A 17,252-nucleotide genomic window follows, 5' to 3' on the forward strand; every position below is an offset into this window, starting at 1 on the left:
TATTGAGAAAGTATATAAACGTTGAATTAGGAAGTTTTTTTTGCCAGGGGGGAGGCTCCTGACTCAGTGGATTAACCCGTGGGTTCACCCATGGTCATTGCATTGCATTGCATGAGAATGTTGTACGTCCCTTTCCAGTTTACTGTAAAGTTAGGAAAAAAAAGTTACTTATCATTGTCTTTCCCCGGGCCGCTCATGTATGCAATGAAACAAGAGGGAAGACAAGATTGCTAAGTAAAAATAAATAAATAAATAAATAAAATAAATAAAATAAAATAAAAAAAATAAAAAAAATAAAAAAACTGTTTTCTTTTGTATTTGTTCGCTAACCAATCTTGGTGTTTCTCTTCATTAAAAACAAACCATGAATAACCCCCTACAAAAGGTAGAATAATTAAGGAAATCCAACCATTATAAGAGGAGAACAGTATGACTCACTTCGGAAAAAAAGAGAAAAAAGTATAGGGTCTTACTTTGATTTGAAAAACTTGTCCTTATACTTGTCAATTATTTACCCCTTTCACTCAATGCAAAATCAAACAGAACGAGTAGGAGAAAGGGGAAAAAATCTTTACTAAGTTAACTTCAAATATTTGTTTGAGAAACAAATTGCTAAATTAATTACTGCAGTCGGAAGCTTTGTGATCCCTCGTTAGGTATTGATGTTATATTAAAGAGTGCACTGACAAGAGATATTGAATTAAATTGTTAACATAACGAACGAAAGAGTTGATTTGGTAGCACGGTTTCTCTCCCCTTATTTCTACCCTCAGTATGAGTATAAAAATTCCCCTTTCCCTCTCTTTTGTAAGAAAGAAAGAGGGAAGATTAGTTGATCCTGCTGACTATTTTCTTCTTGTTCAGCTCGAACAAAGTTACGGAGCTGGTGATGAAGATCTTTTCTCGTCGCTGAGTAAATTTGAGGAACGGCAAGGTCGTTGAGGTCAGGTGAGGTTGGGTCATTAGCGAGTGGGAGGTTAAAAGACCTCTAAAAAAGGTTACCCGCATGGCAACTCCCAGTGGAGGAAAGAGGGACAGTTGTCCTCCCCTTTAGATTTTCGAATAGTGTACAGCTCTTGGAAACACAAGTCAAAACATACTAACTTGCTCTCACATACTATAGTACTTAATATATTTATACAGGGTGTTTCAAAGCCTTAACTCCGCCATTTTAAATAATAAATAAATAAATAAATAAATAACACTTAGGAACTACAAGTATGTGCCCTATCCAAATATCCATGTTTCAGAATCCTGCGGTACTTCCGCAACAATTTTAATAGAGGTAGTTGGTGAGTGCTTCAAATTATATGCCCTTAGCCAAACTCCCTCCAAAAAATTGTTGTGTAAGTACAGCAGGATACTAAAACATGTAGACATTAGTTCCTCAGTGAAGTCTTGACCCGATTACGGTAGGTCCCATAGTATTGGACGATGGCCCCTTAAAGTTCTTTCTTTCTTTTTTTTCCATGATTTCGGCAGAATATAATTCCGAAAGGACGGATTTCTGCTCCCAAGTCGGTCTATACTTTTTGTCTTATCCTGGTGTTTACGTTGTCGGTATTGTTTTGAAACACCCTCTATAAAATACTATAATGACTATAGTTTATTTACTGTAGTTAATAAGGATATGTGTGCGAGAATAGTTGTACTTTCATATGATGCATTATATGGGCACGTGAAAATCAAAATGTCTATGTATTCGCGACTGCACTTGTATGTCGGGTTTTTGCTTCCTTGAAATCAGTCTCTCCAAGTTGGAAAAGGTTCTGCTGGCGTCCCTGGTTACCACACATCCCGTTTCAACCTGGAAAGTCCCAGATTGAAGAGTCTTGTCCTTATGCCTAGCCGATGTTTCTGCTTGTCCCGGCTTTCAGTTACGACGATCTTTTCACTTCTTCCAATCAACTGTGTGCTCTATTCTCATTACAGTATTCTACATTTACTTTTGGTATATATACTTCTATGTTAACAACTACTGTATATATGTAATCTTAATTTATAATACGCCTAAATATTGATAGAGTATGCCATCACGATATACAGTTCTTGTTAGATCTAAGTTTTAAGATCAAATGTTACTTTCCTAACCAGCATTTCTGATATAAATTGTGGTCCATAAAGAGCGCAACTTTTAAAATGCCCGCCATTTCTGTTCTAGTAAGTCGGCAGCACTGAACGTTACACGATTTTCATCTGTTGTGTTTGTGGCTAGTAGTCACGGAGCCCCGAATAGCACATGATCGTCATCTGAGTTTGTGAACAGTTTCTGCACAACATTCACCACATTATTGTAATAATTTTTCACTATGACAACAAACTGTTCCGTCGTGAAGTTCTCGATACCTACCCATACAAAAAAAAAAAAAAAAAAAAAAAAAAAAAGACGTTCATGAGCTCTGAAACGTTCAGTGCTGCCAACAGAAATGGCGGGCATTTCAAAAGTTGCGTTCTGTACGGGATATCCTTTTATTCAACAGGATTGCAATAAAAATGACTCTCCTGCAGTTTAAGTACGTTGTATCGCTGCTAAGAGTGAAATTAAACTAAACCTCCCAAAAAAGTGCCCGAATTTGAAAGATTTATTTCCAACCAAAGTGCCCAGGTTTGGAATAGCAGAAATATGGTAAAGCTACTCACAGAGATAATAATAATAATAAAAAAAATCCAATAAATTCGACTGAAACTTGGCTAAGCTTGTAAACCTAAGGTCTAGACCCAAGATATTATGAGAGCAAAATTCACATAAACAATGTCAGATTTAGACCACATAGAATAGAAGACCTGAGTATTATCCAGTAGCGTTGACGAACTCCTTTAGAGGGAAAGAGGTGGTTAAGCATTCACAAATGGAGTTGAATCCCATAATTAGCAAAAAGAAAGCTGATATTACAACGATATTGTATATCTGTTTCGTGAGTTTCGTCCATTTTCGTATCTTGGTTTTGGGTAATGGTGCTTAAAAGTACACAATCTGTTGAGTAGAAGAAGAAGAAGAAGAAAAATATATAATATGTTGTTGATTTTAAATGTAGAATGAAAGATTAATCTTAGTAGCTGAAAATATATGTTGCTTTTATATGTATAAATTATACTCCTAGTTACAGTAACAGCAGATAGTTGTTTATTTAAAAGTTGCTATGACAACCAAAATGGAAAATTATTATTCTTAATGGAGATGTGAAAAGAATAATAAAAGATTAATGATATTACAAGGTGACGTGTCTGATTCTTGTAGTATTGAACGTGTTGACATATTTTAAAAATTACGCGAACTGTGGGCTGAATGTTACGTGTAAAATATAAGAAGTTAATCGTTACAGTATATACGCTACGGTAAATAACGGTAAATATTGATTAACGAGTACAAACAATACTGTAAAACAAAGTGCAAAAGCTGCAGATGAGTGCAGCAAAGATAGAGAGGGTCAGTGGGATAACAGAGCCAACCCACTGCGATCCACCATTCACCGTGACCCACTGACCCACGACCCACCGACCCACTTTGCTCGATACATTGTAGACATCTTCCAAACACTGGTGAATTTGTTTACGTTTTACTTTGAAGGCTTCCATTTTTTTCCATTTTCATTTGTTTCTATTTACTTTCCTGAGATGAGTATATTTAAGTGAAAAAAGAACTTCAGGCACTTTTGGTGGTTTTTGAGACATAGGCGAATTTTACACAGTTTTTATTTATTCCCCCCCCCTTTACGTTGGCCTACTTTGTCTTGACTTGATACTCAAATTTTATCCTATTTTCCACTGAAAATTACCTGTAATTCAACAAGGAAATAATTATATATGATAATTAAATCGAAATTCATTGTAATGTAGCCCCATGACAAACACTTTACCATTTTATATTGTAAAGATCAGATTTACTGGTATTGTAACAAAGCGGTGCTTGAGGAATTGACCGTAGAAATTTAAACTCCGATTAGTGGTAATTTTACAGCCTTGTTTTATTACATGTGTAAACTCTTTAGTCAATGGAGAGTATTGCATGGATCCTGGGTTAGAGTTGATGACGATGGGTTTTGGTGGGTAACAGTGGGCCATGGGTGATGGGTCATAGTGGGCCATGATGTATGGTGGGTCGTGGGTCAGAGTGGGTCACGATGGGTCGTGGGTCCAGTGGATCATGGTTCACGATGGGTGGAGAGTCAGTGGGTCATGAGTCAAGGTTTTATTGACCCACGTCATCTCTAGTGCAGAATCTTAAGCTGGGTTGTCACTTTACAAGAACCTTGTAGCTATCATTAAAAAATTCTTGTAACTCGATCTTTCTATTTATTGTTTACACATTACAACTTTCTGAAAGCAAGAAAGATACCTCCACCCATGCAGCACTGCACTCTAATGGACAAATATTGAACCTCCTCATTAAAAACGTGTATTTTGGTGCGCTTCCCCTACCATTCCAAAAGAATCCGTTGTTTCGGAAGCGGCGAAACTGGTTTTTACTTTATGTCAGCGGGAGGGAGATAGCAGGTAGCAAGCAAGACGACCCAGAAAGTTGCATATGGTTTGACTCCTTGCAAGATGAAAAAATGTTGTATGTCCCTTTCAAGACTATATAAACCAAACGCTAAACTCGGATAAGATCATATTTCAGGTCATTGTTTCGGGTTGTTATTTCCAAAGCCGTTTTCTCTTCCCCTGTCTTTCTGTGAATGCTGAGATGGTGCCTTTGGAACATAACATAATTCCTTTCTACTCCTTTCATTCAATCCGTTTTGTGTCAATGTTTAGAGTAAGCTTTTATTACAGGGTAATATTTGAAACTTATTTAATAAATGAATAAATAATATGCGAAAAGAAGTAAGATTTAAGTTAGTTCGAAGGCTCAAATACGAAGTTAACAAAATTTTTGACGTCATAATCTATCCATAAAATCAAAAAGAAAACCAGAATGACTTTATAAAGTGAAATTCAACGTTCGTTACGTCAACCTTATTTCGTAAGTGGTATATATATAGTTTTATAAAATATATATAAAAGAAATCTCAACTTCTTAATGTTAGACACAGGCATATCTGCCAACAATGGTATCCTATTTTGTAACGTTGGATAATAATGGTGGGAAAATCCAACAATATGACAATAGACGAAATATTTACCAGCTTTTAAAATCCTGCTCTTGAACAACACAAATCAGCAATTCATTCACGACATTAGAACTAGGAGGTAATGGTGAGAAATCCTCACTAACATTACATATCCATAACACCAATAGAATACCAAAACACCTTCATGTATTCTTGGTAATTCAGTGAACCAACACAAGCATAAAAGATCCACTAATGAGGGTGACAGGATTTTATTTTAAAAAAAGAACACCTCAAAAATCTCCTTTTTACCAGTTGTTTGCCCACCACCCAAGAAGTTTAATTTCACCATTTTTCACTGAAGAAAAGTTTTTGGGAACATAAATTTGGATGGCAGGCGTTTTGGGGAGATAGAATGGACCTCCTACTCCGTTGAAAATTATCGCCTTGTATTTCCTCGAGAAAGAACGTGGCCAAAAGGAAGAAGACATCAATAAGAGAATTTGGAATAAGACAGGAGGCTTGTTGACGACTGCCATTTCTCATCCATGCCTTTCTGCACCTATTTCCGGTAAGCAATCTGCAACAATCGTATGGCTCTTTCTTCACATGTATGTGTATGTGTGTGTGTGTGTATGTGGACACATGCTCTATATCTTTAAAAGGATATGTCTTTTCGCTGGTCTTGGCCAACAAGAAGAGGTGTAGAAGAGTAATACTACAAGGATGCACTATCACACTGGACACTTTTTTTTTAAATGCTATGCCGTTTCCAACTCACACAACGAGATCCTAAAAGTAAGAGACAGCCAGGCATTTTAGGTGTCGCCTTCGATTCGACACGGAGATGGTTACTGTTAAAACGTAGACAGCTGCAGTCTTTAGTGAGTGCATTGGGCACGGTTACTTAGAATTTTTTTTTCCCCTTCAAAATGTGTGTGTCCATATGCAGAGAAAAGGGCGCAAAAATCATCAGCGCGGAAAAAGGTGTGTTGTTGGGTGCTAGAATACAGCCGTTTTCGTTCTGTGATGGATGGAAGCAGTCGCCGTACTTGATCAGGGAGAGAAGAACGTTTTAAAAGTAAATTTCGGGCAAGCAGGCGGAAGGGATGAGTGGGCGAAAATTGTTATGTTTCTCGCTTCTTCTTTCTGAAATACTTTTTGGCTGTTGGTGCTTCTGGTATTTGCTTTCTGTTAACACTGTGGTTCTTCGTGTCCCCATATCTATAATGCCCAAAGCAGATACAAAACTTCTTTTTCATTGTTGAAGGAGTGACATAGAGATCAGAAACAATAGAGATCAAAAATATCAATAACAATCTGATTTGTATCAATAATGCTGAAAATTACTGGTTTAGAGTGCTCGATTCAACACGATATCCTAACTGCACAAGGGCAAATAATTTTTTTTTCTCATTAAGGAAGGGTTTCTGGTTCGAATCCATCCTATCTGAGTTCCTGATGAATATCATAATCTTCGTGAGTTTTCTTAATATTTTCGTTTGTTTTAATATCTTCATTCCACCCATTCTTGATCATTTAGTCACTTGTCATTATTTTTTGGCACAAGAGTAGGATATTTACTCATTTTATTGAAATTCGTCGAATATCTGATAATTATCGTTCAAATGTTGCTATTCATAATCAACATCATGCTCGTATCTACGGTGAGTCATGGGGGCCGTCCCCCTAAAATTTTCACGACAGGCTTGCAAATTAATTATAGTATGGTGATGAACTATAATATGGTTGGATCACCCCCTCCCCTACATTTTTGGGCTGGCTACCGGCCTGATCATCATTATAGGTATTCTGCTACGAGAGTCACTACGAAAGTTTTGAGATGTGAAATAACTTACATACTTAAAATCAATTTAACAGTTACATTTTCTCAAAGTATTCACCATTACACTGTACACACTTTTGCGTCCTCGAAAACAACTTTTGGAAGCAGTGTTGCCAGTCTTTTTCTTCAAGTGTTGAAAGTTCATTCTCGTAAGCAACTACAACTTCTTCAGGGCTGCAAAATCTCTTCCCACGCATGCGATCTTTGATCCTGGGGAACAGAAAAAAATCACACGGGGCCAGATCAGGGCATACGATGGATGAGTCTTAAGTTTGACCTCCGTAGGTTCTAAAAACTGAATTGTGATGTTGGCCGTGTGTGGAGACGCGTTGTCATGATGAAGCAGGATTCCACGCAATCCAGTTCTTGGACACCATTCCCGAAGCTTCTGGAACACTTTTGTTCGGCAAACAGTGGTGTATCACTGAGTAGTAACAGTCCTTTGTTCTTCAAGTGGAACAGTTGCAACATGGCCAGATTTGGAGAAGAAAGTTGCGACCATCTTCTTCCCCACACTTCGCGGTCGATTCACATTCGTGGGTGGATTTTCGTCTGGAAAGATCCTAACTATAGACTGGCGTTTATTTTCAGGGTCAAATTGATAGATCCAAGTCTCATCTCCAGTAACAATGTCAGAGACGCGTCGAGAATTGCCTCCATTAAATCTTCCAAGCATTTCTTCACACCATTCCACACGCATGTGCTTCTGCTGTACAGTCATAGTGTGAGGCACCCAACGAGATGAAGCCTTTCTGAGCCGAGGATGATCATGAAGAATTTTTGTTACTGCTGGCGATCCAATGTTCACTGTAGATTCAATGTCCTTGAAAGTTGTTCGAGGATTTTCTCGAATCATTTGTTCCACAGCGGCAATGTTTTCATCTGACACAGCTGTTGCCGGACTCCAGCTCTCTCTTCATTTTTAAGCGATGTCCGGCCTCTTCTGAATTCACCAAACCACCGAAAAATTGTAGCACGGGAAGGAGCAAGGTCCCCAAATGCCCCCTGCAAACGGTCAAGGCTTTGTGTCTCGTTCAAACCGCTTTTGTAATCGTAAAGGATCATTGCCCGAAAATGTTCCCTTTCGAGCTCCATTCTAGACAGCCGAATACTGCTCACATCAACAAACAAGTGAAGGCGATACGGCCACGCGGATAAGCGAGGCGAGTTGAAACTTGCCTCGCTTCTTTGCTCTGGATACCACTACTAAATGCAATTGTTGGAATTCAAATACTGTGCCACAACAATGCGTATCTCAAAACTTTCGTAGTGACCTTCGTATTACTGACAGGTCACTTGCTGTAACCGAGAATCTTCCATGGTCCCCGGTCTTCCCCTGACCTCTTCGTCTGCACGATTTTTCTGTTTTGATGTCATTCATCAATTGTAGTCTTCTTCGTCCTCTCCCTCTCTTTCCTGCCACCATACCCTCTAACATGTCCCTCATGATACCGTTCCCTCTTAGCCAGTGTCCCAAGTAGTTTCTCTTCCTCTTCTTAATAATATCTAAATTTGTTGTTTTCTCCCCATCATTTCTAGCACTCTCATTCGTTTTCCGCTCGACTCAGCTAATTCTTCCCGTTCTTCTTCACACCCACATTTCGAAAGCTTCCAGTCGGTTTTCATCATTTTCGCGTAATGTCCATGTAGCAGGCATAAAATTTGTTCAATATTTTTTGGGTTGGATTAGATACTGTCAGCACATTGAATTTCATTGCCATTATTTAAAAAAAGAGAGAGAGGAGAAATGAAAGAAAGACAAGCTAGAAAGACTTCACTTTTTAATGAAAAATAGGAGTGCTGATAAAATTAGTCTAACTCTTAAGAAAAGTAGTAGCAAACCGGGAACCGGAAGCAAAATATAAGTGTGCGCTATCAAACTGTTCACACATAAACTTATATTGCCATAAACTTCCAAACATACTATGGCCTTTTCAAAGTTTATGAAGCCTTCTATATATTTTCCGGGCAGCAAGGCTGAACAGTAGGTCTTATTGTCTTCGAGAGGCACACAGAGTGTTCACATTTCCCTGGGTTTATTTGTGTCCTATGTGATGTTTTGTTCGTTGAAATTTAGCGTTCGATTTTTATCCTCATCAAGGCTATATAAAACATGGACCTATAGTTTAAGGTGGAATCCAAACCATTGTAATCGGTTATGCTCTCCGGATATCGAACCCGGAACTCCGTACGTAAAAGGCTCGCGTGTTAGCGACTTGACCATCTGGTGGGTAGAGAACTTTGGCGATGTGTATTTGTAATATACTTATAATACCATGTTAGTGTTTTATTTCTTTTTTAGTTTCCCCGCTTTCTCCTTTAAAAGAAAAGAAACACTCTGTCATTATCAATCAGTTGTATTCAATAGTTGCTCTCCTGTTTCTACTGGACACAAACATAGAAAGTTAAACTATATATATATATATATATATATATATATATATATATATATATATATATATATATATATATATATATATATATATATATATATATATATATATATATAGGCCCTATATATATAATTTTATTTATTTTCTAGTATGTACAGACTATGTGTGAGATGACTTAACTTTGAATCATATTGTATGTTGCTAAAACTTTGCCTTTGGCTCATTTACGCCGAATAAAAAATAAAAAAATACCTAAACATTTATTATGAGCAACGCCAGAGAGGACACATCCGTCTAACATACATGTGGTTAGAAGGACCGCGGTGGCTCAGTGGTAGAGCGTTCACCTCTGATGTATGGGGTCCTTAGTTTGTTCCCAGTTTCCGCCAAGTGAGTTTTGTGGTGGACAAACACCGTGTGCATGGGTTTTCTCAGGATTTTGCCGTTTCCTCCCCTTTCTTCATTCCACCATTTCATTCATTTCTTATCATTCATCACCTTCTCCTTTGGTCTATCCGGCATAACTGTGGGACGTTAAACAAAGTTTTCAATTCATTTTCATCTAGAGAATTTACTTGCATCAATATAATTTTTGATGTCTGTGTTCTTTAATGTATGGTTTGCTAGTTATTTCTTTAGTTAGCCTACCATTTATCCGCACGACACTGGGTCTACCTACGTTGATCCATTCTTTTCCTGTGAACGTCCCGTGGAAACCTATGTGCACGTTTATGTTTTAAAAACTAGAGTTCCTGTAGTATTCGTGTGGGACATTTTTGGAATTTTTGCGGGATGATCATTGGGTGAGTTTTGGACATCCAAATATTCTTCTGTGATAGGCTCATATCATTGAAATCCAAGATAAATTCCATTAATATTTTCATTATATTTGAAGTTTCTACTGTGAGCTGGGATGACCTGGGACAGATATGGGACCTGTAGGACATCTCATGAACATGTTGTACTATCTGGGAAACAGATACGCCATTACTTGGACATTACTGGATGTTTATAAAAGTGTCTATTTAATTTTTCTTCACCCATTTATGATGACGTAAGATCGTATTTATTATCAATAAAGAGCAGGGAAATCGCTAGAAAACCCTAAGCATACGTAAGACATTTCAGTTTCAAGACTCAATGAAAAATGAAAGTTTATCTGGTAACCACTATCTTATTTTATTAGAAAAGTCAGTTTCTCCCGCCATGCAATTAGAAGTACTAAAAAATATATTTACAAGTTTTATTTAGTTTTCTCAACGTTGACAGAATAACAGTGTGCTTGTTACGTTTGGAAACAGGAAGACGCCTGTATTGCTCTTTGCAACTCTTGGGAGATATGTATGTGTACGAACGTAATGTTTAAACTTTGTAGAATTGTGTAAATAACTCCGTATATACTGCATATATGCAACAAATCTTAAATGTACATACCCTTGAAACATCCAGACATGTTTGCTAACCAAACTGGCATATTTCTCCACACAAAGCTCAAAGCAAACTTGAGTTACGCAGAGTTTACCAAGTCATCACATGTGAAAATGGTTTAGCTAACTTCGTAGCTGCCTGCTGCACGAAAGTAGCAACAGCTATGAAAATAAGAACAAACGTTGAGGTCGAGAGAGTCATTGTTTACTATCTTTTGTGGGCAATTAAAGGAAGGTGACAGTTATAGCAAGTTCATTTATACCCTTCACTTTTCTTTAACGTATTGTTAAGTTGGCCACGTCTAGCCTATAACATAGTCAACTTAGGAGTCAGCAGTGTCATTTCAGTATTTGTCAGGAAGGGGAGGACAATAGTTTCACGTCTCTTATTAATATTAGATACAACTTATTTACATGTGTTTCTCAAACTCAGGGGGGCAATTGCCTCTTGCCCTTTCCAAATGCCGCTAAGGTTAGCATCCGTCTCGATTTTGGGGAAAATGTCGTGCGTCCTGACGTGGCTCTGTTCCGATTTTAATTTTATTGATGAAGTTGGTAACTATTAGTATTATTATGATTGGAATTTAGTTCCCACATTATTATACAGGCTATCACATCAAATAATCAACACCAAAACATCGACCTAATAACATCGACGGTATACAAAATCGACGGCACTCAATATCGAAGATGCATTTCATTGACAACCAAAAATCGACACTCAAATAATCGACTGCAAAATCATCGATAACCAAACTATCGACAGCCAATTCTTCGACAATCAAATCATTGACGACTAATTCATCGACACCTAAAATATCACCGACCGACTTATCGACAGCCGAATCATCGACTTCCAAGTCATCGACAGCTAAATCATCGACAACCAATTCATTGACATCCAAAATATATCTACGACCAAATCTTTGACAGCCAAATCATCCGGAGCCAAGTCATCGATGGCGAAATCATCGTCAGCAAAAAGATGAACAATCAAATTATTGGCAGACAATTCATCGACAACTAAATCATCGGCAGCTAAAATATCGATGACTAAATCATAGACAGCTATAGCCACGCAAGCCATCGATACTAAAACATCGACAACCAAATCATCTACAGCCAATTCATCCACAACAAAATCATAGATACAAATCATTAACGATCAAATCATCGACAATCAAAACATCGACAGTGCATGACATTGGCACTCAAACTAGATAATTAAAAATCGACAACCAAAATACTGACACATATGACTTGGCAACTAAAACACAGACAGCACATAACATCGTCAGCTAAAACTTCGATGAAATATCGTATAAAATTGGCAAGTAAAACACGAATAGTATATACGAGTAATATCGAAAATTAGAAAACCAAGGGTACATGCAATAAGGAGCCCAAACAGAGACGGTGCCGAACTTTCACGAAGCGGCAGGAACCAGGAACATCGTTAATCAAAACGTCGACAATAAGGAAATTTTAATTTTAAATACAACAAAATGTTATCAAGGCACATGGCAGCTCTTTGGCTGGTGCACGCAGTTTCCATATTACACGAAGCAACTCAGATATTTTTCGAACATCGATAATTTTGCTCCCCATGAAAATAGTGCAACGAAAATCGGCTCAGTCACTAAAAATCGGCTCAGTCACTAACCTTTACGAGGTCATGCCCTTTATAAAATTTCAACGTTTTATCTTCAACCGTTTACGAGATAGATTGCCAAACTGGACTCAAAGTCATAGGTTATTTCCTGTACACATAAAAACTTGGAACTGGGACAAATGTAAAATTGGTGATACAATAAATACATATGTGATACAAATATAGATCTACTCTATATGAGGATCATTCAGAAAATGAATTGTGTTTGCCTATACACATTTGCTTATCTCCTTTGCACATAATGTTTTCTTTCACCTGTTGAAAAGCTATAGTCACCATTACCCAGACATAATGTAGGGTTTATTTGTTCAGTTGCCAGAAAAATATGGAACCCACCAACGTAACTTCTTTTATCAAAGAACTTGAGAATGTTCCGATTATAGTTTAGAAGAGAACCATCCTTGTTCCTTTAAATTGCAGAAATAAGACTTCAAGTGCAATGACACATAAATTCACTACAGAACAACGCACCTCAGTTACGGTACATCTGCGTACAAAGGGGATTTTGCTGTTGAGGTTCGGGATACGTCACTGCCAACATAACAATAATTTGTAAAAGTTTATCAGAAAATTCGAAAGAACCGGCAATGTTGCAGAAGCGCTGTTCGCACTGAAAAAGAAAAGTAAATATTGATAGCCCAAGCATTTGTAAGAAGTTCCTACTATTCAAACTTTGTCGACAGAATACCGAGCAGAAATACATGGATATGTTTATGTGAGACATATGATAGTGACAAATATACGGTTTACCTGGTTTTAGAACATACCGGTATAAAAAGAATAATCATCTATCCTAGTTTTATTGTTGATTGATTCATAAGTCACTATCCTTTCATTTTATTATTGATTTATTTCCAATTAACCGGATTATGTAATGAATATTGCTTTAGGCTGTATTCTTGATGACACCCCGTTATAACATTTGAGGGCATGAAAATGTGTTATTTTGTTCATTAATATATTTCAACATTTTACCCAGGCATGATTTGTTTTCACATCATCCAGACGAAATATACTTCGTATCAGGAAAGTCAGAATTAATTAGAAAACATCTCAATGCTTCATTTGTAAATAGTGAGAAGTACCGATGTCAATCATACGTTATACAATTATTTGTTAAGTGAAATGGTTATATAGAACACTTTTAAAAGCATAAACGCAGATGATGTGGTTCGGACTGCATGTTAAGCTATAGGTTCGCTTCTCGTACAGCCTTGACACTGAAAGGAACGCTAAGCTCCAATCTGATCTGATTCAATGTCTAGGAGATCTCTTGAACCTCATAGTATAACTCCTGCGCACATAATTGATTAGACATTAATTAATATTTTCTTATCCTGCTGCTCTTCAATCTCTGAGGACTGTAACACCAAAAGTAGAGCTTACAATATGTTTTTATATTTGAAACGTCGAATATGAACAGCTAGCTGTAAAGATAAATAGTTCCAAGAATATCTTTAGTTTAATACATATTTCACAGTTATTTATTTCCGTAAACTAAAGAAAATGGAAATGTAAGAAACGATAATGATAGAATAGGTAGGACAAAAATGGTCAAAAGAAAATAAAATGAGTCCCAAACCAACTCACAGACACAGTGTTGCTTACTGCAGACTCATATGGTTTAGCATAAAATTTTGGAATCCGATTACTCAGCCACAACGTTCCTGCAACTCAGGAAAAATTCCTAGGAGGAAATTTTTGTTTCCAATTGCGGTATTTAAAGCTGATGTAAAGTTTGATGGCCTCCGGTTCAATTCGTGTGAAACCAAAGAATTTACAGTAATAATCAAACATGATGGGGAAATCAGTAAGCTACTTAAATTAAGAGGCAAAGAATTTTGATCTAGAAAACCAAGTATACATTCGACGGAAGTCGATGTATTGATCATCAATCATCAAACTAAATAAAGTTTGGTAGAAACATGTTCATTTGTGGATAATAAAGTCAGATACTTTTTCCTTCTTCTTCTTCTTCACTTTAAAGCAAATCAAAGCATAAATGCATAAAGGAATGAATGTATTTGCATTTAATTTCACATAAGTTGTTTTAGCTTATGACTTTTCTATCAGCAGAAACAGTTTCTAGCTGCATTGACAAATTAACGTTAGAAGATCTATGTGCAATAGCTTCTTTGGAAAAAAAAAAGCTCTAACATTTTCTGCTTTCAAGTAGATATATTTGAGAACTCTCAAGAGGAGTTTAGTGGAATGATCTGTCATGGTTGTCTTAGAATTTGAACGTATAATGCCTTTGTTGATTTTAAAACAAAATACAGTAAAAAGAATTTGAAATAAAGGAAGTTGTAGGAAGAATTAATTTCCGGAAGGCGTTGTCAGTTAACTCCAAGAAAGGAAGACAGTCATCACGGTTGTTTGATTGATTTCTCGCGTGATCGCCTTTTGTCAACCACCTTGAAGTTTTGTAGTTAGCTTAACGAGGTACCTGGTGCAAAACATTCTAGTTAACATAAACCAAGACAAGCGGAAATTTATAAGTACGTGGCTGAAAATGTGGCACCATTAACATTTATTTTGTTACATGTACTCACTTCTAAAACTGTAGATAACAAAGTTGAGGATATACCGATAGTCCATCAGTAACTTATAATATAGTTAAGGCGCTCATTAACAGTTGCAGTCTGCAAACTTTGATAATAGTTTAAAGATAGAGTTGTAAGAACTATGATAATTACTGCATGAGTTGGCAACATTTAAGACGTATTTATTGCCAGATAAGTTAAAAACAAGTAATAGAGCAATTTTGGGGCTAGGAAAGAGCACTGAGAGTGAAAATTCAAAACAAATCACTGAACAGAGTGGTAATCCTTTCAGAAAAAGTAGAAACGTTTTGGAAGAGGGTAGCATGATGAATACTCTCCTAGTTTCCTCGAGATTTTGGGTGGCAAGGTTTCGGCTGTGCGAAATTTTGGCCCGCGAGAGTTTGTTCACACGAGATTTCGGGTGACGAGATTTAGACCACGTGAGATTTTGGCCCGCAGGATTTTGGTTAACGATAATTTGACCGCGATATTTTGCAAAATAAAGTAGAGGTTTACTTTTCATAATGGTGATAATTTCATAGCTGGTGAGAATGAAGTTTGTGGTATCTCTTGCGGGTGTCTTTGGATGAAACTTAATCTTAGGCAGTACTCTTTGGTCGTGAAAATCTTTATTTGTTATTCAGTTTAGCCTGATGTCACTTCTTAAAGGTACAGTTAATGGTTTGGTAGTTCACCTTCCGGACTATTTTTTTAATCTTTTGATCTACGTATACAGTTATATAATTGATCATATACGATTGATCTGTTTATATTAAAGTTTAGAAGTAAAATTGTCGATGATTTGAAGAGAAAATAGGTTAGGAGTTTTAGTTTACATCTTCATCACATAAAAATTGAAAATTCACTTCAATCATCCATTATTAGCATATCTGCTCCGAAAGAAAGTACTTACATAAAAATATTTTTGAACTTACCCTTTTTCAGGAGAACGCTGCTATGAGGGTTCTTGTTTTTCGTCTCCAGCGAAGAGCAATTCCATCGATGCCACTGAAACTGAAACTGGCATTCGTGAATGGCCATCTGAAGTCCCTGTATGGCGACTGAGGTAACGTCTGGAAACCGACTACAGATTTCGTACTGTTCTTTGGTCAGGCCTGGGAAATTCTTACAGAATGTTGAGAAGTACGAAGGAACATCGACTGGGAAGTTCTTGTTGAGACGAGCAAGCTGAGTCCTCGTCTTTAACCCGTGGACACTGAAAGAAGAATAATTCCAATGAGAAAATCGTTGGTGTTGCTGTACATTAAACTGGTAAGAACTTCCATACATATTGTAAACAACTGTTTGTTACAGTTATTGAATCAATAGTAAAATATATGTAATAGCGAGTCCAATACTGTTTATTACAATTATGGATAACCAGTTTAAAAGTTGAAGAACCTTACATTTTAATATTTTTAAGGTATGCTGTAATATTATTGAAGTGCAAAGATTAATTCGGTACACTTTGAGGAAAAGTCAATACGATCCTTGGCTTCTTACGTATAATAAAATTTCAATGTTAACGTATACTGTATAATGGGGTGGACCGAAAAAATCAAATTTTCGAGTGTCGAATTCTAATAGGGCTTAAAAGTTGCGTATTCACATGCTAATCAATGGTAAAATAACGAAAAAAATCATACTTTGGATCTTCAGTTCGCACAAATGACCTAAAGTTTGAAAAAAATATAAAAAACACCTAAATTTACCTTTACGCAAGAAATACAGAGATTACTTTTTTACATTTCTGTAGCGTCTAAGTACTATATTTTAGTTGTGTGAAGTTATGTTTGTTAATAATTCGTTAATGTGAGTGATTTTATACATTTTATTTTCAGAAAAATAAACACACTGCTGAACAAGACTGCACTTATTTAATATAAAAACACATTTACACGTGACGTTTCGATCTTCTATCCAAGATCCTCATCAGATGTACACTGAGTACGTCTGATGAGGATCTTGGATAGAAGATCGAAACGTCACGTGTAAATGTGTTTTTATATTAAATAAGTGCAGTCTTGTTCAGCAGTGTGTTTATTTTTCTGATTTTATTCGCAAGACGTTGACTATGATTGTGTGTCAATTTTATTTTCATAATGATTTTTCAGCTACTCGCCCATTTTTCAGCTTTCTTCTTCGTGAAATGGCCCAGAACTCACCACGAAGAGGTGACTGCAATTCGAGTTCCACCCACACCCTACCCAACCATCCTACCAATTAGATTGTGCTAAATTATGTTGATTTAGTCAAGAATTTAGCCTTAAAATCAGATTTCTTTTTTAAATCAAATTTTGGCATTGTTTGTCTTGAAGCA

At 36.7% G+C, this 17,252-nt stretch overlaps 1 protein-coding gene across 1 annotated transcript in view; it reads right to left on the minus strand.

Annotated features, from left to right (window-relative positions):
• Wnt10 (Wnt oncogene analog 10) overlaps positions 1-17,252 on the minus strand; it is a 164,127-nt gene that overhangs the window by 93,598 nt on the left and 53,277 nt on the right. Inside the window, exon 2 of the mRNA XM_081760235.1 lies at positions 15,868-16,148. Coding sequence (XP_081616361.1) covers positions 15,868-16,148 — 281 coding nt within the window. The remainder of the gene's footprint in view (positions 1-15,867; positions 16,149-17,252) is intronic.

Source organism: Thermobia domestica, chromosome 1 (assembly GCF_964235325.1).
Source record: "Thermobia domestica chromosome 1, izTheDome1.hap1.1, whole genome shotgun sequence".
NCBI lineage: Eukaryota > Metazoa > Arthropoda > Insecta > Zygentoma > Lepismatidae > Thermobia > Thermobia domestica.